The sequence below is a fragment of the Babesia bigemina genome (genome assembly GCF_000981445.1).
Source record: "Babesia bigemina genome assembly Bbig001, chromosome : III".
Taxonomy (NCBI): Eukaryota; Apicomplexa; class Aconoidasida; order Piroplasmida; family Babesiidae; genus Babesia; species Babesia bigemina.
The window spans coordinates 2,609,434-2,636,343 of record NC_027218.1 but is presented as its reverse complement, the minus strand read 5'-3'; the positions used below and the strand labels follow the sequence as shown (position 1 = coordinate 2,636,343).

At 47.2% G+C, this 26,910-nt stretch overlaps 13 protein-coding genes across 13 annotated transcripts; 5 read left to right on the top strand and 8 right to left on the bottom strand.

Moving 5' to 3' along the window:
• Nucleotides 1–36: 36 nt before the first annotated feature.
• Nucleotides 37–627, bottom strand: BBBOND_0310670 (hypothetical protein; the record flags this gene model as incomplete). The annotated part of the gene is made up of 5 exons (XM_012913896.1): nt 37–236; nt 260–332; nt 368–445; nt 485–554; nt 578–627. The coding sequence occupies 5 exons, from the start codon at nt 625–627 to the stop codon at nt 37–39; spliced, it is 471 nt and encodes a 156-aa protein (XP_012769350.1).
• A 1,272-nt stretch (nt 628–1,899) lies between these two features.
• On the bottom strand, nt 1,900–2,388 carry BBBOND_0310660 (hypothetical protein; the record flags this gene model as incomplete). Its single annotated transcript, XM_012913895.1, has 1 exon — nt 1,900–2,388. The coding sequence occupies one exon, from the start codon at nt 2,386–2,388 to the stop codon at nt 1,900–1,902; it is 489 nt and encodes a 162-aa protein (XP_012769349.1).
• Nucleotides 2,389–5,647: 3,259 nt separating this feature from the next.
• BBBOND_0310650 (hypothetical protein) lies at nt 5,648–10,597 on the top strand (the record flags this gene model as incomplete). The annotated part of the gene is made up of 1 exon (XM_012913894.1): nt 5,648–10,597. One exon carries the CDS (start codon nt 5,648–5,650, stop codon nt 10,595–10,597), a length of 4,950 nt encoding a protein of 1,649 aa, XP_012769348.1.
• Nucleotides 10,598–11,395: 798 nt separating this feature from the next.
• On the top strand, nt 11,396–11,950 carry BBBOND_0310640 (hypothetical protein; the record flags this gene model as incomplete). The annotated part of the gene is made up of 2 exons (XM_012913893.1): nt 11,396–11,437; nt 11,600–11,950. 2 exons carry the CDS (start codon nt 11,396–11,398, stop codon nt 11,948–11,950), a joined length of 393 nt encoding a protein of 130 aa, XP_012769347.1.
• Nucleotides 11,951–13,526: 1,576 nt separating this feature from the next.
• On the top strand, nt 13,527–13,721 carry BBBOND_0310630 (hypothetical protein; the record flags this gene model as incomplete). The annotated part of the gene is made up of 1 exon (XM_012913892.1): nt 13,527–13,721. The coding sequence occupies one exon, from the start codon at nt 13,527–13,529 to the stop codon at nt 13,719–13,721; it is 195 nt and encodes a 64-aa protein (XP_012769346.1).
• A 750-nt stretch (nt 13,722–14,471) lies between these two features.
• On the bottom strand, nt 14,472–15,476 carry BBBOND_0310620 (hypothetical protein, conserved; the record flags this gene model as incomplete). The annotated part of the gene is made up of 4 exons (XM_012913891.1): nt 14,472–14,620; nt 14,899–15,089; nt 15,125–15,220; nt 15,445–15,476. The coding sequence occupies 4 exons, from the start codon at nt 15,474–15,476 to the stop codon at nt 14,472–14,474; spliced, it is 468 nt and encodes a 155-aa protein (XP_012769345.1).
• A 556-nt stretch (nt 15,477–16,032) lies between these two features.
• On the top strand, nt 16,033–16,826 carry BBBOND_0310610 (ATP synthase, Delta/Epsilon chain, beta-sandwich domain containing protein, putative; the record flags this gene model as incomplete). The annotated part of the gene is made up of 3 exons (XM_012913890.1): nt 16,033–16,165; nt 16,295–16,589; nt 16,790–16,826. 3 exons carry the CDS (start codon nt 16,033–16,035, stop codon nt 16,824–16,826), a joined length of 465 nt encoding a protein of 154 aa, XP_012769344.1.
• A 6-nt stretch (nt 16,827–16,832) lies between these two features.
• On the bottom strand, nt 16,833–17,668 carry BBBOND_0310600 (hypothetical protein, conserved; the record flags this gene model as incomplete). Its single annotated transcript, XM_012913889.1, has 3 exons — nt 16,833–16,877; nt 17,007–17,236; nt 17,593–17,668. 3 exons carry the CDS (start codon nt 17,666–17,668, stop codon nt 16,833–16,835), a joined length of 351 nt encoding a protein of 116 aa, XP_012769343.1.
• Nucleotides 17,669–17,792: 124 nt separating this feature from the next.
• BBBOND_0310590 (hypothetical protein, conserved) lies at nt 17,793–18,916 on the bottom strand (the record flags this gene model as incomplete). The annotated part of the gene is made up of 3 exons (XM_012913888.1): nt 17,793–17,934; nt 18,222–18,300; nt 18,544–18,916. 3 exons carry the CDS (start codon nt 18,914–18,916, stop codon nt 17,793–17,795), a joined length of 594 nt encoding a protein of 197 aa, XP_012769342.1.
• Nucleotides 18,917–20,003: 1,087 nt separating this feature from the next.
• Nucleotides 20,004–20,861, top strand: BBBOND_0310580 (hypothetical protein, conserved; the record flags this gene model as incomplete). Its single annotated transcript, XM_012913887.1, has 3 exons — nt 20,004–20,070; nt 20,138–20,541; nt 20,592–20,861. 3 exons carry the CDS (start codon nt 20,004–20,006, stop codon nt 20,859–20,861), a joined length of 741 nt encoding a protein of 246 aa, XP_012769341.1.
• Nucleotides 20,862–21,145: 284 nt separating this feature from the next.
• BBBOND_0310570 (hypothetical protein, conserved) lies at nt 21,146–22,046 on the bottom strand (the record flags this gene model as incomplete). Its single annotated transcript, XM_012913886.1, has 3 exons — nt 21,146–21,430; nt 21,467–21,601; nt 21,696–22,046. 3 exons carry the CDS (start codon nt 22,044–22,046, stop codon nt 21,146–21,148), a joined length of 771 nt encoding a protein of 256 aa, XP_012769340.1.
• Nucleotides 22,047–22,097: 51 nt separating this feature from the next.
• BBBOND_0310560 (Ras family protein, putative) lies at nt 22,098–22,940 on the bottom strand (the record flags this gene model as incomplete). The annotated part of the gene is made up of 2 exons (XM_012913885.1): nt 22,098–22,201; nt 22,361–22,940. 2 exons carry the CDS (start codon nt 22,938–22,940, stop codon nt 22,098–22,100), a joined length of 684 nt encoding a protein of 227 aa, XP_012769339.1.
• Nucleotides 22,941–25,908: 2,968 nt separating this feature from the next.
• BBBOND_0310550 (hypothetical protein) lies at nt 25,909–26,605 on the bottom strand (the record flags this gene model as incomplete). The annotated part of the gene is made up of 3 exons (XM_012913884.1): nt 25,909–26,328; nt 26,442–26,495; nt 26,579–26,605. 3 exons carry the CDS (start codon nt 26,603–26,605, stop codon nt 25,909–25,911), a joined length of 501 nt encoding a protein of 166 aa, XP_012769338.1.
• Between the last annotated feature and the right edge of the window lie 305 nt (nt 26,606–26,910).

Genomic DNA, 26,910 nt, shown 5'->3' with positions numbered 1-26,910 from the left:
AAAAATTAAAAGTTTAGTACATTCGAATATTGTGTTTCACTTTGTGGCACATAGGGCATCGAGAATGTCCTCGTCGTAAGTATCGGCCTTCCGATGGACCTCGGCACACTTGTCCACTCGCCGGATTAATCCATTGATGAAGTTGTTGAATTCAGATTCTTCCTTCTTGAAAGTTGATGAGCGGCTTTTCTTCTCGCTCTGGGAACAGAGGACCTTCTGCTTTGCCAGTGACTTGTCTAACACAGGCTGCATAAAGGACGGTCAACACTACCTGTTACAGAAACGGATTCCGTGCCGCGAGTTGCGCCGTTGATAATAGCGGTGCTATAGGTCTGTGAAAATAAGAGGTGTTTTACAGCACGCCCACCACGAGGGCATTCTTGGCATTTGAGAGCACACGCGAATAGTCGCATTGCGCCAGCTCGTTGCGGGCCACCTTGACACGCTGCAACTGCTTAGAGGGATGCATTTGCAACACACATACAAGTTTTATTTCCTTTGCGATTTGCCGATGCAGCCTGTCCAGTTGGCGCCGCAGCTTCGCGTGCTGGTTCCTGATGTGTAATAACGAACACACCCCTGAACCCACGAGTTTACAGACATAAACCGGTTTTTGAACGACACCATTGTAAAACGAAACAAAAAGGTAATGGCAGATGCAAATGTGTGGTACGGATTCGCTGCTGGATTCCATGTTCCGCGCAGTGGAAGGCTGCTGCTCTACTGCAGGGTGGTGAAAAATGTTACTCATGATACGCGTCTTTTAGAGTATATGGTTTGACTACTTTTCACCATATTGGCGCGTCATTAGTGCAACTAAATCGTTCCGGAGGCAATACGCTGTGACTAATCATGATTGGTGAAGATGACACACCACTGTAAACAGGGCACTATAAACTTAAATTAACGCACGTATAAAAAGTAGCAAGTTGTTGTAACAGTATATCATGCGTTAATAGGTCATAATTTATGTACTGTAGTCATTCATTTCGTCATCCGTCTAATCCCTAAAACCAGCGCGAATCATGCGCAGCCACAACACAGAATATACAATCTGACAGATGAAATCAAAAGTATCATTTGATTGTTCCATATATAAGCGACAACGCTCCCTTTTCGAGGAATTGGCTAAATATACTAAGCCGAACAGATATATTGATCATGGCGTAACTAACTGGCTTGGCGTGTCTGTGAGGTTATGCTGAGCAGAGACTAATTTTGGATTAGTAACTTCGGTGGATTCTACTAAGGTTTTATAATGATGTGTTTCATCAAGAAACAAAACTCATGTTGGGTGTTTGGGTTACAGCGACATCTTAGCTTTATCTATTCATCTTCGGTTGTGATGTGGTAGTAACCTACGCACAAATTGTAAGTGTTGTTCCTGCATATAATTAGTGTATTGGTGAGAAATGTTATATCGCTGTATGAAAACTGTATGGGCTCGTTGGATTTATGAAAGATAATTGGATTGTGGCATTGGAACGCGTCGTCGTATGGTATCGCCAAATTCTTAATGCAGGTATATAACACGGTGATGCAGAATAATAAAAAGGTGGGTCGAAAACATGACACGTCAACTACATTGTCTACGAGCTTGCTGTTATGTGGTTAGGTAGATAGGCACTGGCGTCATCCAGGCAGCAATCAAACACACGTGTATAAATGATATACTGTGCGAGCGCATGTGGAAAGCGTCCAAGATCTCGTCTTGATAGGTCCCGTTTAACTGGTCATTGCGCATCGGATGCTATGTCATGACATAATCCGTGAACGTATAGCTGCGTGTCTTACGATGCGTAATTATGTAACGATCGAGAATACGTTATCAAAAAAGCATTGCGCCATTAGTCCAAAGTGATGGGTTATAAGTGCGATAATTGAAATTGTTGGAGCTTATCAATGAGTCCTCCGCAAACCGTTCATTTTTCGGGCGCAGAAATCGCGGACCCTGTGGAACGGTCGAATGCGGAAGCCGATCATGACGCATACGGAGATGATGAGGGCGACGACGGCGATGATGATGGGAAGGACGTTGGGGGAGTAGCTGTCATGGGCGAACGACCGCGCAGAAGAATAAGTTTGCTCAGATGTTACATATTGCGTAGTGTCAGAATAGGTGGATTGCGATGGAGCGAATTTAGAGCGTCTCAGTCGGCAACATGGACATTCACAGTTTGGCTTCTTACACTTATTACATTGTTTCTTACATTCCGGTGGTTGGCAGTGGTCGCTTAAGGTGCCTGTTTCGCGCTCATAATAGAAGTTTTTACAGTATGTGCAATCATTATCTCGGCATTCTATACAACACCAGAAGCAACAATTACACACCTGCAGCGATCGACATTCATTATTACATTTCGGGCACAACTTCCCTTCATAAGACATCTTCCCCTCCCAGTCCCCTCAACCTGCTAAAATATCAGTCACTTAAGCAACGCACTCACCAACTACACGAATACGCACCCTTACCGCTATAACCGCCAATCTGTTCCCGCAGGGCCAAGCTACCGACACCCGTCTGCCGGCAGCCATACCACAGCCGCGTGTCATGCAGTACAGAGATACCAGTCCCATAGGGGGGGTATATGTAGAATGCTTACCTTGCCTCACATATACCTGAGCAAATGTATTGCAGGTTCTTAGACTCCAAAAGAAATGGACGCACTGTATTAATCACTGTCCATGTTGCATTCGTGATGGATCATTAAAATGATTGCGATGCTGCTGGATTATTGGCCCCACCTGTCGTCCGGCACGCATATTATGCTACCCAAAAAACGGCGTCTCACTTCAGTAGGCAATTTTTGTTTTCTCAACTTAGAAATGATAACAATACTATGCATAGCGTCTCACATAACGTTTTGTCGTTAATCCTTATCACTCAATGTTACACTGAGATGCAAATCCCAACCGTGATGGTGTCAAACCCCACGTTGAACTGAGTTTTTTCGAACGCTGTTCACCTGCTTCGGCGACTCACCACTTCTCAACATGTTTGCCATCGTATTATTGATTGTCATCCCAATATGAAGATTTCGAGCTGTTGTTGTTGCCCATCCCATCATTATGTGGGCTGTTACTGAATCCGCTATTAGCTAGAAGCTTACACTTCGCAATTGCCAATTTGAGTCACTGCATCACAACAAAGCATATTATCATGCATGCTTTATATATAACCATCGCATTAAGGTGTCTTTGTATGACCTGCCCCCGTGTCTAGCGTGGCTTGACATGGACTGCCGGACATTGCTCATCAACATTACTGGAGCTACTGAATATTAAGGCTAGGTACTACACGTTATTTAATGTTGGATGTTATGGGCGTTGCAGGTTTTCTAAATTGTGAGCTTGTATACAAACAAGCATCTGACGCCTTCAAATGTTTTGCATTACAGATAGCAACTCGAAGGCACATCAAGACGTGTTGGCATTTCACTTCATTGGCTGAAGTTACTACTACACGCACAGCTTCCAAGGAGCTGTAGTGACACAGAATGCTGTCGGCATGGCAAGCACCGTCATTATGAGGTTAAGGCTGTTTCAAGTTAAACAGTATTCTACGCCTGACGTTTATTTCGCAACCCCTTTTGCACCTGTTAGTAACTTATTACGTGCACCCTTTTCGTATGCGATGCGGGATCCACGTCGGTTCGTTGCCGAACGCTATTGGTGCCGTGTGTTCGCATCCACCCTGTCCGGCAACAAGGGCAATTCAATAAGTGGTAATAATATCCAGGAATCACATACCCTATCACAGAAATACCAGATCGTATCTTATTTGTTACGTGAACGCCTCCCTCTGAGCTTCACCAGCTCCTTCGAAATCCGCATCTTGCACGTCTTCAGCTTCACCAGATTTTTTTGTTTGTTGTTTTCATTTCCAGACTAGTGATACTAGTCTTTTGTAACTGTGCTTGTATTATGTCCCGTTTGTTGTATGTCTTGAGTTGCAGAGAGGTGTCTCCTGATAGGGCAGAGTGTCGCTGCGTCACTATCAAGGGCGTCGTTCTCTCCACAAAACAGATCGAGGATTACTACGCCAAGTAATACTGAACTCACATTTGGTAACTCGTATTTCGATTAGGCAATTTAATTGTCATAGTTCGTGTTGGTCGAGCTGTTGGTTTGTCTTTAATGGTGGCATTAGCTTATGGCAGAATGCGGTAAATGCTGGTGCTGATTTGGCTGCTTTGTCCGCTGTTATCTAAGTCGTGTATGAGTGGCGTAGTACTCCGTTAGCGTTGTAATGAGGTGAAATCTATTTACGTACCGTTACGCATTTGCTCTACATTTTGCACTTCTAAAGTGAGAAGATGGGATACAGTGGCTAGCTCAATTGCTCACAAACTGAAACATCGGCAACGTAACTTACACATAACAATGAACACTTGGTGAAGTCTAGATATGGGTTTCGGTAGTCCAATTTTCTTTAGCAATTACCGGCAGTAACTGCCTAGCCAGGTCAGCCAACCGGAGGAATATCCTAAAAAGGTATCGTTACCCGATCATTGTATATACGATGCGCATAATCAAATGATATGTAACGTCGCAGTGAGGCATTCCAACAATTTCAAAGCGTTGGATCCTCGGCACCATCGGACTAAGCCACTAGCTCACGGCCTGATGGCATGGTAGGAGGATATCAGACAATGCTTCATAGTGAGAAGCTCAGAATCAGATGACGATGACCAAGATTTGGAAAATGGGGTGAGTGGCGAAAGCCAGTGAAACACTCTCTATGCCCCTCAGCTCAATACGGGGTGAGAGCAATGTGGTCGGCATGTGAAGAGTTAGCAGCAATAGTGATTTAGTCTAAACATCACGAATGTCTTAATAATGGGACTACTGCCAATGGATTGTCTACTTAGTGAGTGAGCTAAGTCCTTAGCTGAAGTTGGCAACGTCATCTGTATTATGGTGCAATGCTGCTGGACTGTGAGTGAGGGGGTATAGTGGGCGACGTTGTCGCTGTGACAATATTACGAACAGATGTAGCATTGGAATGCAAAAACTTCGTGCATCGATTGATGCAGCAATATATAATATGCACCTCGTTTGGCCAGGGCAAAGTGGGGTAATGTCCGCAATCTCAAGTGGCCATTGGGGTGATGCTAAAATGAGGCACTGGTGTCTATCCGGGCGACAGAGGCACGCTGCATTGTGGGTGCCCTAATGTTCGCAAAACGCCGATGTGAGACGCTGCAGAGGCGTGACAATGCGGGGTGAGGGTAGGCATCCTATATTCCGCCCGGAACCCTCATGGAGTGCTCCGTGCTCCAGCCGTTCATGCCAGTCACGATACAATCTTGCCAAATACATAGACGTGCTGCCTTCCCTTCTCAGGTAGGTGGGATGGTGGTATCGTTTCAGTCTGTCATGTTGTCTACGAGGGCGGAGTGGACAAGTGATTGGCTGCGGTTCCACGCTTGTCGTGTTAGGCTTTTGCGCCGTGACATACCTCTGCCACTCAGCTTGGCGCTTTGTAGCCTTTTCACCTAGTGCACTAAATGGATTGGATAGGGTGTTTAGTAAGGGGAATAGCGACAGAGCTCTGACCCCCTTGCTGTGTCCTGGTCAACATAATCTGAATGCCAACTTTGCTGTTCTGTAGAATTAGCTTATTGAATCATTGGAAGTGGAAAGGATGGCGAAAATTCGGCTCACCACTCTTAAGCACTGCTTTGAGTTCTTTGAGTGGTTGAATAACGGTGGAGGTCCAAAGAAAGATGTGGTAACTGAGTTTGTTCAAAGATTGACGCCTTATTTTCCGCAAATGTCCGGACTTAAAGGCCCATTGCAAAAGGAATTTTTTAAATTTCTTGCAAATGTCTCGCTGCTATATAAAACATTATCTGCGGAAGTTACGATGCTGGGCACTTATAAAGTAACAACACGTGATCGAAAGCATATTCTCGAAGCTCTTTTAGAATGCACTCCTAAGTTGCTTGCTGCGCTTTCTTTCATACAGTACCACGTGGACGAAGCGTTTAGCAATGTTGGAGGTGGGGGATGGGCTACAAAGTCCATCAAGTCCGGAGATTTTCAAACGTTTTTGACTAATAGGAATAACATTCTTGCCGGAGGATTCAGTGCCGGAGAGCTTAATAATGTACAGGGTAGCAGACTAGTAGAGGATTTAAAAAAAATTTTGAATAAGGAGCGTGATGGTAGAGGAAAGGGAGTGCATGATCATTTTCGAAATGTTATATTGACAACTTTGGGAAAAGAGTGGAATACCTTCAACACTGGGAACACTGTACTTCTGGTGTACACATTTTGCCAGTTGGTTACCAAGAGGACGGAACTTGACGGCGGGGCGTTTAAAACGGCGTTAGAGAAGGGACTTGGACGCACAATATGTTGGCAAGATTTAAAAAGTCATTGTCAACTTCTGAAAGAACACATCGATACGCTGACGGGAGCAGGATTTTCTTTTACGGGTAGAGCTAGCATACCTAAAGAGCATGTTAAATTAGCTACTGAGGCCGCGAAGTGGTTTAGTGGGAATTTGCCGGCTGCTGCAAACGTATTGAAAGACATGATACCTCATACTGCTGATATATCTACACTTCGATCATTTGCCAAGGATCACCTCTATACCCATGGGTTCATTTTTGACGGGAGCAAATGGAACGTGTGGCACAAGCCTCCGAATTTAAATAAATGGGATCGAATACTTCAAATGTTCCGCCAGCTAGATGGACTGCTGGGAAAGCTTAAAGATATTTTGGATGGAACATACAGAAACTCATGTCAACCCCTTGTCACCAAAACCGAAGCCACTAAAACGGAGGCTGCAAAGCCCGTGGCCACCAAAACTGAGGTTACGAAGCCCCAAGCTAAGAATGCTGGAGGAAGTACAAATCAAAATACTAGTCAAAGTGGAGCAAAACCTGGAACTTCATCTGTCGGCACATCTTCATCTCCGCCTACCGGTAGTGCAGGAGCGCCAGGGTCTCAAGGTGATCGAGGCAAGAAAGGGCCTGGTGGTTCAGTGTCTCCAGAGCCTGCCGCTTCACCAGGGAAACCAACTGTTAAATCCCAACAGACTGCATCTCTAGATTCGCCTGTGACCTCACCTCACGCCCCTCCTCCCATTACTCCTGCAGCCCCTGCCTCCCCTAGTCAGCCCAGTGGCGGGGGTGGGAGTGCAAATGGCGGTGGTGGTGCGGGTCTAAAGGTTGGTGGATCTTCATCAACTGGGCATCCTCAGACTCCAGGTGCTCCATCACCAGGCACTGCGTCATCTGGTGGATCTGGTAACAATGGTGGTCAGGGCCTTTCTGGCGCTGGTCAGCAAGGTGATACGAGTAAAGGTACAAATGGCGGTAGTCTTACAAGTCAACAGCTTGCTGGCGCTCAAGTCCCTGCGTCTCATCAACCTCCAACTGCTCAATCTCCAGGCCCTCAGTCAACTGGTGTCCCTGGTTCCAGTAGTGATAAGGGCCTGGGTGGGCAGGCGGGTGCTTCTGGCGCTGCTCAACGAAGCGTTCAAGGTACGCATCCAGGTGCAGGTGACAGTTCTGCTGTATCTGCTATTGCCGATTCGGCTCTGGGTGTTGGTCAAAGTGGCGGTGGAGCTGGAGGGGGTGTAGAAAAGGTAAAAACATTATCTCCCCAACAACAACTTTTGGAACATTACGGACAATTGTTGAAAAACAATGCACATATATTTAAGAAACAAGCTGAACGAAACGACAAAGCTGCTAAAAACATGGAAGAAAAGATACAATCATTAAATGAAAAGCTGCATAATATATGGCAGGATGTACAAGAAAAAAACATACGAGAAACATTTGGACAACCGACACTGCCAAATATACAAACGCAAGATCATTCCGCACTTCAAAATGCGAGCGGTCTTAATTCCCCTGGTCTTTCGCTTCAACCTAACAGCCATCATCCTGGTGTATTACCTCAAACTCCTCAGCGACCTAGGTGGAGTGGAAAGGGGAATCACCCTGCAACATATGCGGATTATGATATCTCTAGAGGATACAATCCGTTGAATAGTCTTGACGGTTATGCCATTTCAGATCCGTTTGATGTGACAATGGATGGTGTTGCAATTCCGGATACGTCGTTCGACGAAGAAGAAAAAAATAGGCAAACCAGACTTCAAGCTCATGATGAAAGACAACTTATCAAAGAAAAGGTAGATCACCAGGCATACGTCAATATGCAGGCCAACGACATCCTAAAATCAGTTGAGGAAGTGAAAAATTCGGAAAATAAAGTGTTACAGGAGATTAAAACCCTTCTAGAAGAGGAAGAAAGACAAAAATTAATAACTACAGGTTTCGACGGTGAACCCGTTGTTGGTGTTGACTACCTCGATGGTGAAGAGATTAAGCATGAGTCTCCCAGTAAACATGAACATGAGCGATATGTGCAATTACAGGCGTACGACCAAGCTACGAATATACAGCGGGATAAGCAGAAGCAGTGGGAACAACATTATCAAGAACAAAATGAAAAAATTAATAACTCACAGGAAGAGCATCAACAAGAGATAAAAAGAACCCTTGATGCCATAAATTACTTTAAAGAAGTAGAATACCGAAGACAACGAGAGGCTGCCGAAGCCGTAACTGGTGTACCACTTTTTTCCAAGACTGCCTTTAATCTCCTGGAATCACCTGATCATTCGACGGTATCGACATTACCAATGGTCACTGGAGCACCCATTCCGAAATCCAACCAGCTGTTACCGATGCCCAATGGCGGTTTTGACACTGCGATGCCTCCGCATCCAACAATCCATTTAGAAATCGAAAAACCGCATTATTCCAGAATTATATACGGATTTAAAGAATTAGGTAATTCTCAGACGCCATCAAATTCAATAGAACCTGCCTTGCCAGATTATGCAATTCCAAACATGGATCCTAATTCAGACACCGATCATTCCAACTATTTAGGTGTTTTTAAGAATTACGGATTTACTATGGATCCTAACCCCAACATGTGCAACAATCCATGGAATTACGTCTATGATTCTGCCACCTCATCAACCCTCCCCCCTTTACCATACTCCGACCATCTACCGCCTCCCACCAACGTCAAGGCCATGCTCTTCTGGCTGGTCGGTCTCAATGCGTACGGACTTATTGCCAAAATGGAGAGGCACATGGAAAATATACTCAATGAAATCAACGGCGATACATTCTACCCTAAGTATGCCCTCCAGGTCAACGGGGATCTATCCTCCTTGTCCGCATCTCATATCGCCGACACCCTTACCGAGGCTTGTCTCTACTCAGCACACGTACTCAATGGCATAATGCGTATGAATTCCAAAAACGCCTGGTCTCCCACCGACTTTGAATCAGTATATAGTAAGTTTCATTATTCCCCCGACCCCGCCTGTCTCCTCTGTCAGCTGCGTGACTACGTGTACGCCTGCCACCACCAGTTGCAATTCCTGAAGTCGCAGTGTAATCGGAATAAACTAAGTGGTGGTTGGAAAAATGATGAGTACGGCAGCGACATCACTGCTTCCAAGTCCCCCCTCCAGTCCTTCCTGACTGACAGCTGGGACTGCGACTTCAAGACGCACCTCTTCGACCCGTGCAACCTCTGCCACAAGAGCAGGGTGAGGATGGGATTCAAGAAGGATGATTTGCCTAATGATTCACAAACTGGCAACACCATTTCCTCCATCCTCACTCCCAGCTGCGGCGGCAGTGACCCCTTGCTCACATTGTCGTCCTACCTCAACTGCCTCACCAGGCGGACGCCGCGCACCACCGGGGAGCTTCTTTCCTTCTTCCATAATTTCGGCATCGAGTTGCACAATTATGATCAGAAAGCACTTTCCTCACTAGGCACTGCCATCACCAAGTCACATGCCGACTACCCTGACTGGGACCATCTTGGTCGCCACGACTTGGACGCTGTCCGTCGCATCCGAGGCGCCGAGTCCCTCAACTCCATCTCCAATCACAACCACGACAAAGACCATCCCCATACCCTGTCCACACTGGTAGGCTGCGGCAGTGACCCCGACAGCTGCCCTCAACATTGCTCGCCCATCACCTACCGGGCCTACGCCCTGTACTCCCAGAGCTTCGCCCACACCTACCTCAGCTGGACGGTGTACCTGCCGAACAGATTGCATGAGTCACTTCAAAAGCTGTACTACGATTTGCAAAAACATCGTGGCAGCAGCAAGTGTTCAGCCCTCAACCTGTGTTCCACTGCACTGCCCCTCCTCTACCTACACGGGATCACGCCGCCGGAGGTGGGATCGCAGGTGTCACTCACATGTTCAGATGTCATTTGTGAGCTTAAGGATGTGATCACCGGCAAGCCTATCGCAGATCTCATGACCTGCATGGACAACTTCCTCTACGGCATCCGGGAGCCATTCATCTTCACCGTCGTCGCGATGTGGTCTCTCGCATTCCTCGTCTTCGCCAACACGATGCTATACCGTCTGGACGTGCTCCACATCCGATCACACCTTATTCGCACTAAAGCTTCCCACCACATCGACGTCAAGGCCTTACTCACGAAAGGCCGGAAGATGCTTTCACTATACAAAGACGTCGACTACTTCGACGAGGACCCTATTGGTCAACTTGTTCTTTAATAATCATTACCACATTAATGTAGTCATTACTTGCCGTGTGATGGATCGCACTACAGCACTAGTGGTTAGTTGTGTTACTGCAGCATCTATGGCACCGTGGTGAGAGAAAAGCGTGACTGCTGCCAGGCACAACTATGCACATGTAGCCCACTTAAGAGATGGCTGAATACGGTAAGCTGAGTTGTGAGTTACCTGTGAGAGATGTCTACGGCATCTCGCCTGGCCAGTGATGTATAACTGGGTGATTGGTCATCAACCTAGGCGACTGAGTACGACCACATTAGGTCGCTTCAATTGTCTGTTATGATTGGTTGACATGGTATTATCGCGTGCATCTCTATTCAGTGTCACCGGGACTGTGACGTGATGGCCGGTGGACGGCGTGGTTACGTGGCATTGATGGTAACAGAGTAAATGATAAACGGATTTACCAAGCAATGTGCCTCACATAGGCATTCATTAAGACACAAATGTTACAGCGGTTGTCGGCGCCGCCAACGTTGTACGGTCTGTGATGGATGGGGTTGACTCAACGACTGACACCGGTTGACCTGCATGCCACGGCCAGGATACCTTCCACAAGCTCTACCTCGGTAGCAGGTACGTGGTGGTGTCTGCATAGTTTATATGTAACACGCGGTGCTCAAAATGGCGGTTGACTGGGTGCTACCGTAACGCCGATGGGAGACGGCCTCAGTGTCCTTTGCTGAGGTGAGTGGTACATAGTAGGTTGGTGAGTGCGTTGCTTAGGTGATTGATATGCTAGCAGGTTGAGGGGACTGGGAGGAGAGCGGGAAGATGACGGGGGGGAGGACGTGGATGTCCGGTGCTCCGTGTGATGTGTGTGATTATGGATGTCTAACATTTACGGCTTGTTATTGCTGTCCGTGGTGTTGTATAGAATGTAATAAAAAAGGTTACGACAGTTGTACTGCGTGTTTCCTAAATTTTGAAAAACACCGAAATAAGAATGACTGTCATCCCTCGGGATGTGATGCGCAGAAAAAAAAGCCATGTCCCGACTTTACCAAATGTAAATGTACATGTTGTAAAAAGAAATGTGCAGAGCAGGCTGACAAGTGCAGTCCCCCCGCTCCCCCTGCTCCACAGCTTCCCCCTGATTCCTCCCATGCTGAGTCTGATTCTTTCAGTCAACCGCAACCGTTCATTTCCGAAGATCACATCCAAGAAAGCAATTCCCCCTCTAACCCCCAAGCCATCGCCGCCGTCATCGTTGCCATCATCGTCGCCATCATCCTGCTCGACCTGTGCATCTTCCGCTTTCCGGTGGGCCGCAACATCCGCGATTTCCTCGTACGCAAGATACCCTTCTGCATCGCGTTCTACAGCTGAGATCAGCAATTGGTTAGCGCAAACATCGTATTCTATATCCCTATGATCACTTAATTGCTAACTACATCTAATGTCTAGACAGAGTAATGATTGCGTTGATGACCAATCACATGAGCAGCGAGGTGACCATAACATCCGCCCTACTCCGCCGTCGCCGCAGTTATCGTCATCGTCATCATTTTCATATTGCTTGACGATTTGTGACTTGTGCATCGTAAGCACACAGACGATGGTGCTTGCAATAAGGAGTTTGAGCACGGATGCAAAACCTGCGCCTCAGGCACCGCGCATCCCTCTCCTCTGGTATAGCGTCACCTAACCCGCAAGATTCAGTTAATGAGAATCTGCTGGCATGGCGTCGTACTAGCTACTTTGTTGGGGTTGTCTACCTCATCTCAAGCGAATAGTGGAACTTATCCGCTGGTAGTCCAGGCCGTCACCTGATGAGTGATGTACCATGTGACGTGACGGGCCATCTGTTCGGTTAGCAGGTAACATGTGAGTGAGATGGTGCTGTAATGTGGCGTGATCAGTGGCAGCATTGTGGCAATAAAAACATCAAGCAAGCGACTTAGGTCAGCTGGTGACATCACAATACCCAGGGTGGAACGAAGCAGATGTTCCGTAGACTTGGAGCCTTGCGTGGATACTACGTTGCTAGTTGCTGTATTACTAAATCACAACCTAGACATTTCTTATGAACGCATGCGGTAGGGTTTGTTTTTGGCGTGTCAGCGTTGTGATGTCTAGATTGACGGTCACCCCAGCATAAGGCGGAGGGCAGGGTAAAGGTGGGGGTATGGTCACTGTGTATCGTCAGTTGCTGAGAGTGTTAGAGTCGTGAGGTTCGTTGTTCATAGCTGTGCAGAGTGGTTGTTAAGTGATCTCTAGAAAAGATGAGTTCATGTGAATGTAATAGGACCGGAAAACCGTGTGACCAACCACAAAAGTGTTGCAAAATTGGTTGTACGTGTAAGTGTTGTATGCATACTATAGCGGTTTACGGTTGCATCGTGTTTTTCAGCATTATCGGCTTAGCAGCCCTCGTTTTCTTGGTTCTTTACATCTGCGCGAAAGTCCACAAACAAAGCCTCATGACAGTATTGGACCAACTATACGATGCGTTCGCTGGAACCAAGCCCTCGCTTCACTAACATGTAATACCCTAACCTAGTCCACGTAGCCTTGGTGTAGCCATGTGACATCTGATGTAAATATTGGCGGTTTATCTTAGGAAATGGTTGCGCATACAGTACTTAGTACTGACACAGCAATGCAACACAGATTATAAACATTAATGGTCAGTGATGGTATTCCTACTCAGTGTAACCCCATAGTGCACGGATGTTGGGTGCCCTCAGCCAGATACGCTTTTTACCTCTTGCACTGTGACTCAGTTGTTAATACCCAAACCCGTGCATTTTAATAGTGCTGTATCACATTAGGGCAGCTGGGCTGTTGTACGTGGAGCTGTAGAGCAACGCAGCAATGTCGTTTCTCCGTGGACCGACTCAGTGAGATAGAACCCAGCATTAACGAAGTATGCGGAATCCGGTAATCCCACGTATAATGCGCAATGCATAACATTATTCACATCCAACAGGTAGTGATCCAAGAAACACATAAAATAGTGATGAGGGATATGAAGCCGAAAGAAGACTACGATTCCGTAGAAGACCCTCAAGCCCAAACTGGATGGATGCCCGCATGGATGGCACCAGTGACGACCGGCAATGGACCGACGTGGAACCCGCAACCAGTATCAGCGTGAGGCGTTAGCCCCGCAAACACGAAAACCGGCCCAAGGCACGTAGCCACATAGTACACTGTAAGATGAGCGAACATAATAATGATGATACTGAACTCATAAGAAAATGTCTCAACCAAATATAACATGAAGTCAAATTACTTGGCCCCACCCCAGGTTACTTAAATTCGTGATACGTAAAACTTGTTAGCATAATTCAAACCATAATGGATCAGGCAGTAAGGCGTTATGCATATAGGATGTATCACGGTAATTGTTCGGTATCCATGTTTCTGTCACCAACATCACGTAACACGTGCCGCCTTACGGACATTCCAATGCCAGACATCAACAAACAGAGGTGCAATAGAGCATTTAAGCGCTGATACACGTGGGAACGCCAACTAAAAAATTACGAAGCAGTTTTTTAGACACTACTGTAAACCTTGGTGACGCTAATGCGACTAGCCAAATGTTCTTAAGTGGTGTATCTAAAACTAAAGTGTAATTAATATTATGGCGATGAAATCATTGAATTCAGCGATTACTACACAAAACGACACGGAAGTGAGGCAGCAAAATTACATCAGCAAAAAACGCCGCAAAACTTTACTATCGCATATAGGCAGCAGCACTGAACAATACCTACCTCGTAAATAGCAGCGCAAAACTGTATTGCACCGGGTTTGCAGTTGTTTGACAGGCTTCAGACTTTAATATCCAACGTAATGGTCTCCCTTTTGCGTGTTACTTGTAGCATGATGGTTGAGCTGTTTAATATGGTCGACCATGCGGCTGCAAAGCAATGACATGGGTAACCTCGTGGATTCTCAAGTTTAGCCAACAAAACTGTTGTAGTAATGGCATCATACATGTGTAGGAGTCGAGGCACTTCCGGACGTAGTCTTCGAGGGAAGAAACATCTGCGGCGCAGTATGTAACGCAACGAAAGAATCTAATGAAGGCATAGCGACACAACAATATGCACGCCTGTGAGGCAAACGACAACGGAGGATGCTACATGTCGCTGTTGCAGGCTAAAAATGCGTATAGCCCATGTGCGATGCATACGACCATTAACTAAGCTCAGGAATAAATTGGCGCTGCCCCTATCAGTGCACGAAAATTACGACCGCAGTGCCACAGCTCAGAAAACGCCTGCCGACTCACTAGGTTGAGCTGGAGCATTGTATATCAAAACAGACATTCATGCCTTGTACTGAAATCTTGCCCCCAATATGATCGCCAAAACAGACGGCCTCCAAACCACAGAACTCACCCACACCAGTGAGGCCCAGGCAGTTGTCCCACAACGACTGCTGACCGCCGATTTTCAGCCGCAGGGCCTCGCGAACCTCGTCAAGGGTCCCCATGCGCATCAGCAACGGGCTCCTGTAGGGTATGAACTGCAAGAAAACAAAACAAACCTGATTGAGCGATAGTCTGACTGCAGCACAGACACACGGGGCGCGCATTTAAACGCCTTGCGATAGTTTTCAGAGCCAAACCAGCTCACCGCCTCGCTGAGAAAAGGTTAACGCTGGACTACAAAAGTGACAGTAATATGCAACATAACACGACTTTTAGCCCTCATATACAGACAAAAACTATCGCATATTGGCGTCGAATCGCTTGGATAGCAGACATCCAACCGCTAAAGCCAGAAGCGGTGATGCCCATCTCGATGCTCCTGGATTCTCGACACCGCAAAGCACGAAACGATAAATCAGACTACACAATCACTTACCGGTAGGCGCGTTTTAAAAAAACTCTCCTCATTTGTGTATCTTCCGGTGTTGCGATGCGGAAAAAAACGAATAATGAGCTCGGCCCCCATCCCATGGTGATCGATCACCGGGCGCACCGCGGTATCATTGCCTGTTACACAATACCAATCTCATGCCGTGGAAACGTTAGAATGCATTCGTGCTATAGTTCGGCATCGAATAGTCTAGCAGGGTTATTCCCAGTCAATGCGTGCTTGGAATATGTCGCGCCTGTAAATTTGATTCGCCAATCATTGTAACTGTAACTCGTGGGTAATTGCTGTCTAATAACTATGTACAGTTGATAACAGCAAGAAAGAAGTTCTTGACACTATACATCTCTTAGCTTACTGCCTCTCTCGGCAACTGCCATGTCTAGCTACACACTTAAGGCACATAAAAGTTTTTACCGTTTGTACGCTCATTAAGTAGCGATTTATGCTAACGACTATTGAAATCACCGCTGCCGAGAGGTGTGGCATTCTCAAAGGTAAAGCGATGCTCGCACATATGTAGCAGCTGCCGGTCACGCCGTAGCGACCACCAGTCATTACCTATAACAGACCAAAATGGTGGTTCAATTCTCCAGAATTCTCAGACATGCTGCCAACACGGCAGGTAGCGGGAATCTGGTTTTCTCGCTCATGACACCGCATACAACGCTCGTGAGCAAAAAGGTCGTGAAGCAGGCCACTTTGCCAGGTAGGAAGGAAATGCTGCATAGCGAGAGTGATTGAGATTAAATGTCATACGCAGTACATCCAGCTATTGTCGTGTCGCACCGCAATGGCGCTCTCGTGACTTGTTTTAAAGCAACTTACCCGCGCGCAGGCTCTGAGGGATACTTCACGGTCACAAAGGGCCACTCTGCCATGCTCAGCAACCTTAAACCCGGCGTTGTGTCGGTTGTTTGCGGAGATACCGGCGAAGTTGCCAAGTATTTCCTGTCGTCTGGATTCTTCAAAATATCAAGCGTAGACGGCGACAGTGTAGCGGAGGTGTCAGCAGTAGAGGCTGTGCCAGTCGACCAAATTGACAAGGACCGGGCCACTCAAGTACTGCAGGAGCTGCTGGCAGAGGCACAAGGATCCACCGACCCCTGGATAAAAGCCAAGGCAGTGCTCGGGTAAGCTCACAAATGCACACGATTACGTGCACAATGACAACATTATACACATTGTGGTGTTCTGTGTGTTGCCACAATATACGGTGACATCTTGTGTACATAACGTGCCCGTTTCCTAACGGTGGCGAAGTATGCCCACTGGCTGCCACAATGTCATTTTTGCGCGTGCAGTCATATCGCAGTGATATCATCGCCTGCAGACAGGACCTCTGTGCCGCTATAATCAAAACCGTGTAATCGCATCTACACTCCACGACGGTGAAGCGCGTCGGGGCTCTGGTTGTTGCCCTGCAGTTAATTATGACCAAAGGAAAATAAGAGACAACTAGCACTCAACACAGTAATTAATTACACAATGCGCAACACTTGCACTGCCGATCCAGCGCGTGTGGAGCAACAACAAGCCAAACTACTTACCTTTAGGCAAACCTTGGCGTCGGCGATCAACCTGAAGCCCGGTGACAAGTTCGGAGTGTTGGCCGTCAGCTTTTCCAAAATGGCGGACTTGTCTACGGGTTTATCTGTATCAGTGTCGGGTTGTTTGGGTGGTGTCGCAATATGAATCGCGTGCTGATCCGGGCTGGAGACGCCGCAAACGTCGACCTCCTTGGGGGGCACCTTCACCACACCTTCGCGGACCGGTGTAGCTGCAAATGATTAAAAGATGCCATAACGGTCACAATCAGTCACGCAAAGAGCTTAGACATCACGTATATCGATGTAGATGGCCGCACAGGGCCGACAAAGGTACCTATTAACAAACACATCACGTGAAGCATAATATCATATGACCAACCACACCCCAAATATATCATAGGTTGTGTACACGCTCCATTTTGACTCGGTGCGCGCGCATTCAATGGTTTCATAGCGGTATGACCGAAAGGCGAAATCGCGCCGTAAAGAGCCACACCGGCTTAATTATTTCAACTGACAGCGATTCACGGCACCGATCGAGATGTGACACAAATTGGCGACACACGAAACAGTACGCAGGACGAACCTTGTTTGTATTTGCGCTCGAGCTCTGCGATGACCTCGCGCGACATCGCAGGAGCCTTAAAACCGTATGACGACATGCTGACGAAACTGTGTGGGCTATACCAATGCTACATTATAATACTTAAATATGTTTAATATAAAAGGGCGTCTGCGCGCCGCCGTGAGCCACGCTAACATGCATGGAACCACGCGCCAGATCCCTCAGTCCTCCCAGAAGACATCGTCGCCGTCGGTAGCAATGAGCTGGTTTACGTCCATATGAGGCGTTTTAGTTTCGTACAATTTGCCATCTTCCCCCTCTTCGTCATCTGTTGGCTTCTCGCCCTTTATCACCTTCTTGTGTCTGAAACAGTGATGAGCGTATGCGAGCAGAAGTAGACAAAAATGAGGCACTAGAACACACATGCCGACAATATGTGTAGACAAATACACTCCTGCTCGCTGGCAAAACTTTTCACCGATGACACCGGACTGCGACACCCATAACAGTCCAGTTATCCGGGAAAAGGATTGCGATGAGAGGCATACACACACTTGAATCAGTGAGCAACGTCTGCCTAATGCAGTGTACAACGCGTGATAGCGCAACACCAGCATCCCGGCGGACGCTTTATATGTAACATCACTTACGATCCCATCGACACGATGAAGTAAAGGCCGCTGACGATAATCATGCCCACTACCGCTCCTCCGGCATAGACCATTGTTGCTGCACGTGATTAGACATAGGTTTAGCAATATGCAAATAGCTTGAAAGATGAAATTGGCATCCATCTACCGGTACTTGTGCACCACAGCCAGCCGACAGAATCCAATTGCGGATCCGGAGTCAGGCAAAATAGAAGTATACGGTTCCATACGCATATGGTAAGTATGTAACCGCATACTCGTTACGCAATTATTACGTTATAATCTAAACGATGCAAACAAGATGTATAGCAAGAACACTTACCACCAGTGGATTTTCCCACAACACAACACCTCCCCATTCGTTGCTGCAGTTGCGAATAGATGCACTCCTCGCTGGTCAGCGATAAGTAGTGCGATTGCTGGCACTGCTTGGCAGCGTGGCAACATTGTAACTTGCAAGCGGCTTCATCGCAACGCTTGCCGTCTAACTCCCCATCAACAGCGAAGACGGTACTGCAAACGCGCAAACCGTTTCCATGTAGAGTCGCACACTCAGATGTGTTAGTCAACAAAGAATTGCCTGTTGGCGGTTTGTGCGACACCAGCGGAGCATCGTTCACCTTCTCCGCCCCAACCAATAGCAGTGCCAACAGTGCACCGGAAAATGCGAACAGAGAGAACAAGAAAGACTTCATTTTGTTATTTACAACGACTGTTTATCCAGACCCTATAACATTATCCAATATGCCAAAATTATACCGTAAGGCAGATGTATATGCAGACTCCAAAACAGGCAACTCAAAACAATCAGATGGTTCGGGAACCAATTGTTTTGTATTGATAGAATCACTATATACCTTCTAACGCATCCGATATACGCCCAGATTTTCGTATTGTTGAGGCGTTAGACCGAAAGGCAACGCCGCTAAGTCGGAGTAAACCAAAAATTAGAATAGCAGAATCCGAAAAACGTGCGGAACAGTGTCGCTAAGCCAGTGTATCAAAGCGCATTCAACATTCCGAGGCGCAATGAATCTGGACAACAGATGCGTGAAACCTGTATGCACATCAGTATGCGACGAGTGACGGCCCAGTATGACGGTTTGATACAAATAAAAAATATAAATTTGTGTTAAATCGAGCAGCGGCCGTGATTCCAAAACTGCCCGTGCATAAAACGATTGGATGTGTGCTGATGTCGTTATTGGTGGGAGCACGTCAACTGCACCCTGGTACACACGTGCGTTTGTTGCCGAAATTGACACTTGGGCCGTCTACGACGCATACAAATCACCTGCACTACGGCACGAAGTGCTAAATTGCCGTCAACGAATGGCAGCAGAAACGCAATCAACACTGAGAAACGTAAAAACGACATCACCCATGAGCAAACACACAATTGCGAATTCCGCGCTCATTCATGTACACATAGTACGTTAAATGCCTTGTAATTTTACCAAGTGCATTTAAAGCTCAAATTTAGACAATCGAGTTGCAAATTGTTAACAAATGCGGCTGGGTGTGTCCACATTAGTGTGGCACATCGTGCTGTTTGGGAAATGTTGCGCGGCAACGCAATAAGCCCGAAATAGTGGGATACAACTCAGTATAAATGTCGGTGTAGTCATATCGAAACGGACGGGTCGTTGCCCTCGGACATATATTAGGTTTACCTGTCTACACATCGGGAGCCGCTGTCGGCATCACGGGAGGTAGCATCCATATGATGCACCGATGAATACGGCAAACTAATCCGGGAATCGCATATTGATATATGGAGTCATGAAGACGAGTCCTGCAGCAGATGCGGCATTTGACCAAGGCATAGTTTTTGCCACAATACTCTTCGGTACGCTACAGTAGGCCACAGAAAACGTGCACAAATCACCCCAATATAACAATACATTCGTACGCAGGCATAACGTCTCTGCTATTAGCATTTTGTGCGCTCTATTTCAGACCTTCACAATTATGGCGCACGAGAAGGGCACCGCCAGTCGAGACTGAAGAGAAAAGGTGCGACAGTATTACACAGATTATGCAACCGCCATACAGGACCGTTTTAAAACCGTCGCTGTCGATATTTATAAACGACGTAGGCTCACATGTGGAGGCGCACTATATCATGCAGCTTGTATTTAAGAAGGGGACCTATGAAATCATTCAAGAGCACCTAGCACCACTAATACCCTTAGGCACCAAGTTCCAGCTCTACCTGTTCGTGCAGGTTAGGCGATTCAACTTTACAATGCCCACAATATGCGACAGGTGCCTAATCAAGAGACTATCGCAACTGTACTGGATGCCATGGAAATGGCCGGTAGTTTTGGAGAACAGCTGTTAAAACATGTGAGTCCCGGACACTCTTAGTTTTTTACGTCATCGCAGAGGGTGCTCTTCTCCACCACAAGCGCTGGGCGTGCATCCATGACTAGGCAACTTCAACCACTGCTGCATATGGAATCGGATGCGACTGTCGTACAGACTATTCTGGGTAAAGTCGCAAATGTAATGCACTTCGCCTTCGAAGGCGACGAAAACGGTGACGATGCGGCAAACAGACCCGAAGGCGGCGACATTGTCAAAATAAAGTCAACTGCCGAAATTATGACGCTTCTGCAACCGATTACTACAGCGTAATAACGCGCCGAATTGTGTTACTGGCGGATATCACGTCGCATGTTGGTCTTATTGCCAACTCACAAAAAAGCCTAGGTACGAGTATGCAGTTTGTTTCCACCGCGTTGGTGCGACGCATTCCACAGTTACCCAACAGTATACGGCTTAATTCAAAATCGGTTTTAGATATATTGATGCTTGTTGTTCAGGTGGTTAAGAAGCATTATAGGTTACGTATGGTTTCCACAATCAACACATACGCAGCTGCGCTGTACCTTGTCGCGTAGCACCGCATTTATGCATATTCAGCGCATTGCAATAGCCGAATCCGTATCTGTGGTGCGCCTCTTCAAAATCTCGTTAGAGGGTATCTCTCCGATGTGCAGCTGCACGGCATCCGAAATTATGGGAAGCGCAGCGAAACGTCCAATTATCGCATGGAAAACGCAGTAGAACACGGCTCCAAATGAGCTCATCACTGCGGACATCATACAAACAACGGATACGAAGTCCTGCGACGAGGCGTCTATGGGAAGCAGCTTGAAGTAAAACATAGCAAGCGCATTTTGGAAAGACGATAAAATTAGAGACTGAAGAAAGTTAGCGTTAACTCATTATTCAAATACCTGGAGGAAGTGGTAACGAACAAAGTACGACGTATTCAACTGGTTCTTCTTCACTAAGCTGGAGTAGATCAGTGTCGACATCGTGTAGGAAAGAAAAGGCACTTGTGTGTAGAATTGCGATAATCGGTGAATACCCTGTAGAGCATCTTGCGCCAAAGGAGGAACGTGCGGTTTAACAACCCCCCCAAAATTCTAATGGCAGATGATAAGCTTACATGCAACGACCTACCTCCACCGCGTCCATCAAAGGCAACACATATGCAGCCGATGCTGCCAGACACTCAACGGGAGAGGCATAGCTGCCTTGGGAAAGCGTCTCGTACAACGCATTCGAACTCCTGTCCAAGATGGAGGCGGTATCGCTATTCAAAGAACGTATTTCAAAAGGGCGTTCAGCCTTCCTAACCGCCACGCCACCGAATGATGCGCCTCCTTGACGGTGTCTCAACCTTGTACAGGGTGGAAGATCACGGCCTGCTGCCAAAATGAAGGCGCGGGACGGCCGCGCGACCGCACCGGCCGAAGCAAACACGCTCCAACGCGCAACCAAGACGGCGGTGTACAACAAACGAAAAAGCATCTACGATTTCAGAATTTAGACCGTCATATGACGGCGCGAAATTTCGGTACTTCAGCCGGTACACCTCTTCGTAATGGTCAGGTAGGTGTTCTTGGTACGGTCGGCGCAATTGTTGGGAGCCTCCTCGTTGCTGGCCTTCAAGTCGATGTCAACGACTGCATAATTGTTAAAGGTTCGGGTGTATAAATATGTAACATCGCAGAGGCGGCCCAACGAGACCGACAATCACAATCGTACACACTACATGGGTTGCCGAAGGATCAATCGATGCGTAGATCGTACGTGCAACATGTGCCAAGGTGCAAAAAACTTACGTTTGTCATTCACGGGCACCGGTTCCATGTTCTTGAGAAGCTCAGTAGCTATCGGGTTGAATAGATCGTTGATGTTGTCGCCATTCTTGGCACTGGTCTCGCAGAACAGGCATCCAAACTTCTTAGCCTGCTCTTCACCCTCGTCGTAGGATACCTTCCTCTTGTCGAGCAGGTCGGTCTTGTTACCAACTAGTACGATGACCGCCTTGTCACCACGCAACTCCTTAATGTCCTTGATCCAGTCGCCCACCTTGTCAAAGGACTCGCGGCTAGTGATGTCGTAGACGACAATGGCGGCGCTAGAGTCGCGAATGTAGCTAGGCATCAGCGTACGGAAGCGCTCCTGGCCGGCAGTGTCCCACAACTGCAAACGCATGGTCTTGCCATTGACGGTAACGACTTTGGAAAGGAAGTCAATACCTATGGTGGCAGCATAAGCCGGTACGAAGTGGTCATACACAAAACGCGTCACAATAGACGTTTTCCCCGTGTTTTGCTCGCCAAGAAGAACGATCTTGATCCTCTGGCTGCTGACACTTCCACCTCCACTGCCTATCGCACTCCCGGACTCCGCTGCCATCTTTAACTAATTGATCGCTACAAAGAGGCCTCAAACTTCCGGATATATATCCAGCACAGACTCCTGAATTTGTTATATCACGGCAAAACCTTGCACATGTATCATGCCGATGGTGAATAATACAATCCCTGCAAATCAGCCTTCTCTTGACGCAACTTTGCAGTATATATACATGTCCTAATCTACAGCACGATGTGACTCGAAAATGAAGAACACACTGCCGAAACACACCTACGAGGAGGAACGAAATGACGTGGTCGTAAATAATCCTGCGGTCGAGAGACTGTCGAAGGATAGCGATGCTAGCTATCGAATTTCCCGATGGTGATAAAATTGCATCTCAATTTAATTATAAATGAGTGTGCCTTTGATTTGACTTCGGCGGCACGTGAGACTGCTATGTTCGACGAAACAAGCAGAAGGATTTGGGCGCAGGGCGGCGGATCCCGTCACTATGGGCGAACTCAACGCCGTTTTATCTGCCCACAAATCTCGGTCTTCCAGAAATCAAATGTGTATTATGGGCAAGGACTGGATCGTTACTGTGCCGGAGTCCAGAGACCAATCCCCACGTTTGCATGACCAAGGAGTACGCCCGTACAGCTAAAATACGTTCAAACATTGTACCGTGTCATCAGTGTTATAGTAGGATTTGTTTATGTGCCAGCGGCGGAGAATACACACCCCTAAGTTTCGGTTTTATCTGCGGCTCGCGCTGGGTGCCCATACTGTGTAGATATCCGTGGCGCCTTTTTAATCGTTCTTTTCATCGGTGTGTATAAAATTTACGTATATACATATTTTAATGTGCGTGTTCTGGCGATTTTATTTGGCATAAGTTATACGCGTTTACTTTGCTCATCCTTGTCCATCTTCTCTTTGTGTAGCCTTCTGTATTCCCCGATTGCTGCGGTTATGATCTTTGGCATCTCATTGTGTAGCCTCATAAGCTCCAGTTGTGGAATTCTCGGTGCCTATTGGCTGGTGGCTTCACATTGTTGCTGTCGTTGCGCCTGGTACAACCTGTTCTCCCATTCGCTTCTCATCGTGGGATGAAAACGGCAGTGCGTACATGCCATCGACGTGTGGACAATAGCGCCATGTGTGTTTTTTAACATGCAAACTGCAATATCTAATAAGCTGAAGCTGCGAGAGGTCACTTGTATGGAGTCTTGCAGCCATTTAAGTAGCCGTGCAATTTGTCGAATGCTAAACGAAAATATATCCCTCTATGGAGGAATGAACGCGGCACAGGCAATGCCCATGCCTATAGTTTGCCATGCAATCGCACAATAGGTAACTACTTGCCACGTCTCTGATGCTACTCTGCCAAAGTGGATGGCCTACCACTCACTTTCACAGTCAACCGATGGCGCCTGCTGATTCCGCTAAACCTTAGCATAAAAGGTGCTACAACACAAATTGGGCAATGAGAACGTTCACTACATGCGATATTAGGTTGGTGCTGGGTAGCTGAGTGAGCTAGGCACTGGGCTCGATGTGACGCTCATCAATGGTGAATAATATTACACGTAGGGATATGATATTTTGTTCGAGCAGACGTAGAGCGTGTAGAAACGGCCGTATCACAACGTGTCACCGTGGTCAAGCCCATTCAATATGCCAATGCGCATTCGGTGCTGTTTCCACTTCATTCGTGAACGTCTCACCGGGCACCTTACGATGAGTAATTATGAAACGATCGAGAATACGTTATCAGATGAGCATTGTGCCGTTAGTCTAAAGTAAGGTGTCCTATGTGCGATAATACAAATCGGCGGAGTTGATTGATGGGTGCTATGGAAACCGTTCATCTGCGGGAGAAACAATCGCGAACCTTGTGAAACGGCCGAATGCGAAAGACGCTCATAACGCCTATGACGATGATTATTAGCATGACGAAAACGATTATTAGGGGAACAGTGACACTTTCGGAAGAGCCTGTGCTAGGGGAATTAAGGGCAACGCTATCACTGCGTATATATTCGTTACCACAACATCCACACTCACAAGTATCGCCCCGCTTCGGTTTACATACCTTTTCACAGTTTTCACGCATACATTTAAGTTCGCGTACGCTGGGTAACTTCGTCACGGCACATTGCGTGCAACGTTGTGTCTCGCATACTTCACAACATGAGAGACAGCATATACAAGTACTGCTCTCACACTTTACAACGCCTTCACGGCAAATACACTCTTCACTCATCTTCCCTTCCCTCACCCCTCATCAACCTGCCCAAACCATGAAACACATACTTCAGCCAGACACTGCCGTCTCCCATCGGCTCCACAACCAGCCAGGTGAGGGCCTTCCAGAGCACAGTAAGTCACATAACGACTTTGTAACTATCAAAACAAAACTACGACCGAGTTAACGCATGTGGACGGTATCCTAGCACTGGCATGCAGTTCAACCGGTAGCAGTTGCGCAGTCGACTCTATCCATCACGGACCGTGCAACGTTGGCAGTGACTAAGACTGCTGTAACATTTCTGTCATAATGAGTGCCTAAGTGAACCAGATTACTTAGTTATCGTGTTTCTCATTTGCACTATTACCATCAATGTCACAACCTCGCCATCAATTGGCCATCACGTCACAACCCGGTGGATCCTATTGCTGTCATCTCAACTAGTAACCCTGGAATTACACAATTACTCATCTAGCATGGCACTCAGAAGCTGCCTACTTCGGTAGCCAATTACTCAGCTTCACAGTGAGATGACGTAGCCAACTCTCACAAGTATCCAACGTGACAACGCATTGACGAAATTAAGGTTGACGTTAGGGTCATCACTCTGGTCAGGTGGTAGGTCACGGCATTGATCAGGTGATAGGTCACCTCACTGCTCATGTGCTTGGTCATCAACGCGATCATTATATTGTCTAGCATATTAGATGTAGTTGGCAGTTAACTGATCATAGGGATATAGAATACGATGTTTGCGCTAACGAATTGCATAGTTTAGCTGTAGAACGCGATGCAGAAGGGTATCTTGCGGACGAGGAAATCGCGGATGTTGCGGCCCACCGGGAAGCGGAAGATGCACAGGTCGAGCAGGATGATGCCGACGATCATGGCAACGATGACGGCGGCGATGGCTTGGGGGTTAGGGGAAAAGGAAGCACCGGGGGGATTTTCTGTATCAGAGACGCCAGAGGAACTTTCTTCAGCGGGAGGACCGGACGACAGCGCTTGACTGACGGACTCAGACTGAGGACCGGAGGAAGAAAGGGAAAGCTGTGGACCGGGGGCTTTGCAGGTGTCACCCGCCGCTTCACATTTCTTTTTACAACATTTACACGGACATTTGGTAAAGTCAGGACATTCAATCTTACATTCCTCAGTGCCGCATTTGTAGGTGGGATCGCTGTTATTTTGGCGCTTAAAGCGATTTAACCAACATCCACCGCAACTGTCAACACGTTTGGTACACTCAACACAACACCAAGGACAACAATAACAATTAGGATAACTACAATTCTTACCACACGTACACTGTCGCCAACTAAACCCCGACATCTTCCCTTTCCCCTCCCAGTCCCCTCAACCTGCAAACATAAACCACTCAGTTCAGCCAAGGGCACTCCCCCTCAACCTACAAAACCATGAAACACTTACTTCAGCCTCCAACACTGACGCCGTCTCTCATCGGCTCCATAACCAACCGGGTGACCGCCATCCGAAGCACCGCCAGTCACATCACTACTATGCAGCTACCACAACTGAAGTACAACCAAGCTAAAGCATGTTGATACCATCCTGACCGTGGCATGCAGGTCAACCGGTAGCAGTTGCGCAGTCAACTCCATCCATCAAGGACAGTATGACGTTGGAAGTGCCAATTATAATTGTTGTCACATTTGTATTTTAATGAGTGACCGAGTGAGCTACACTGCCTCATCAGCATCTCTCTCATTTGCACTATTACCATCAATGTCACAACCTCGCCGTCCATTGGCCATC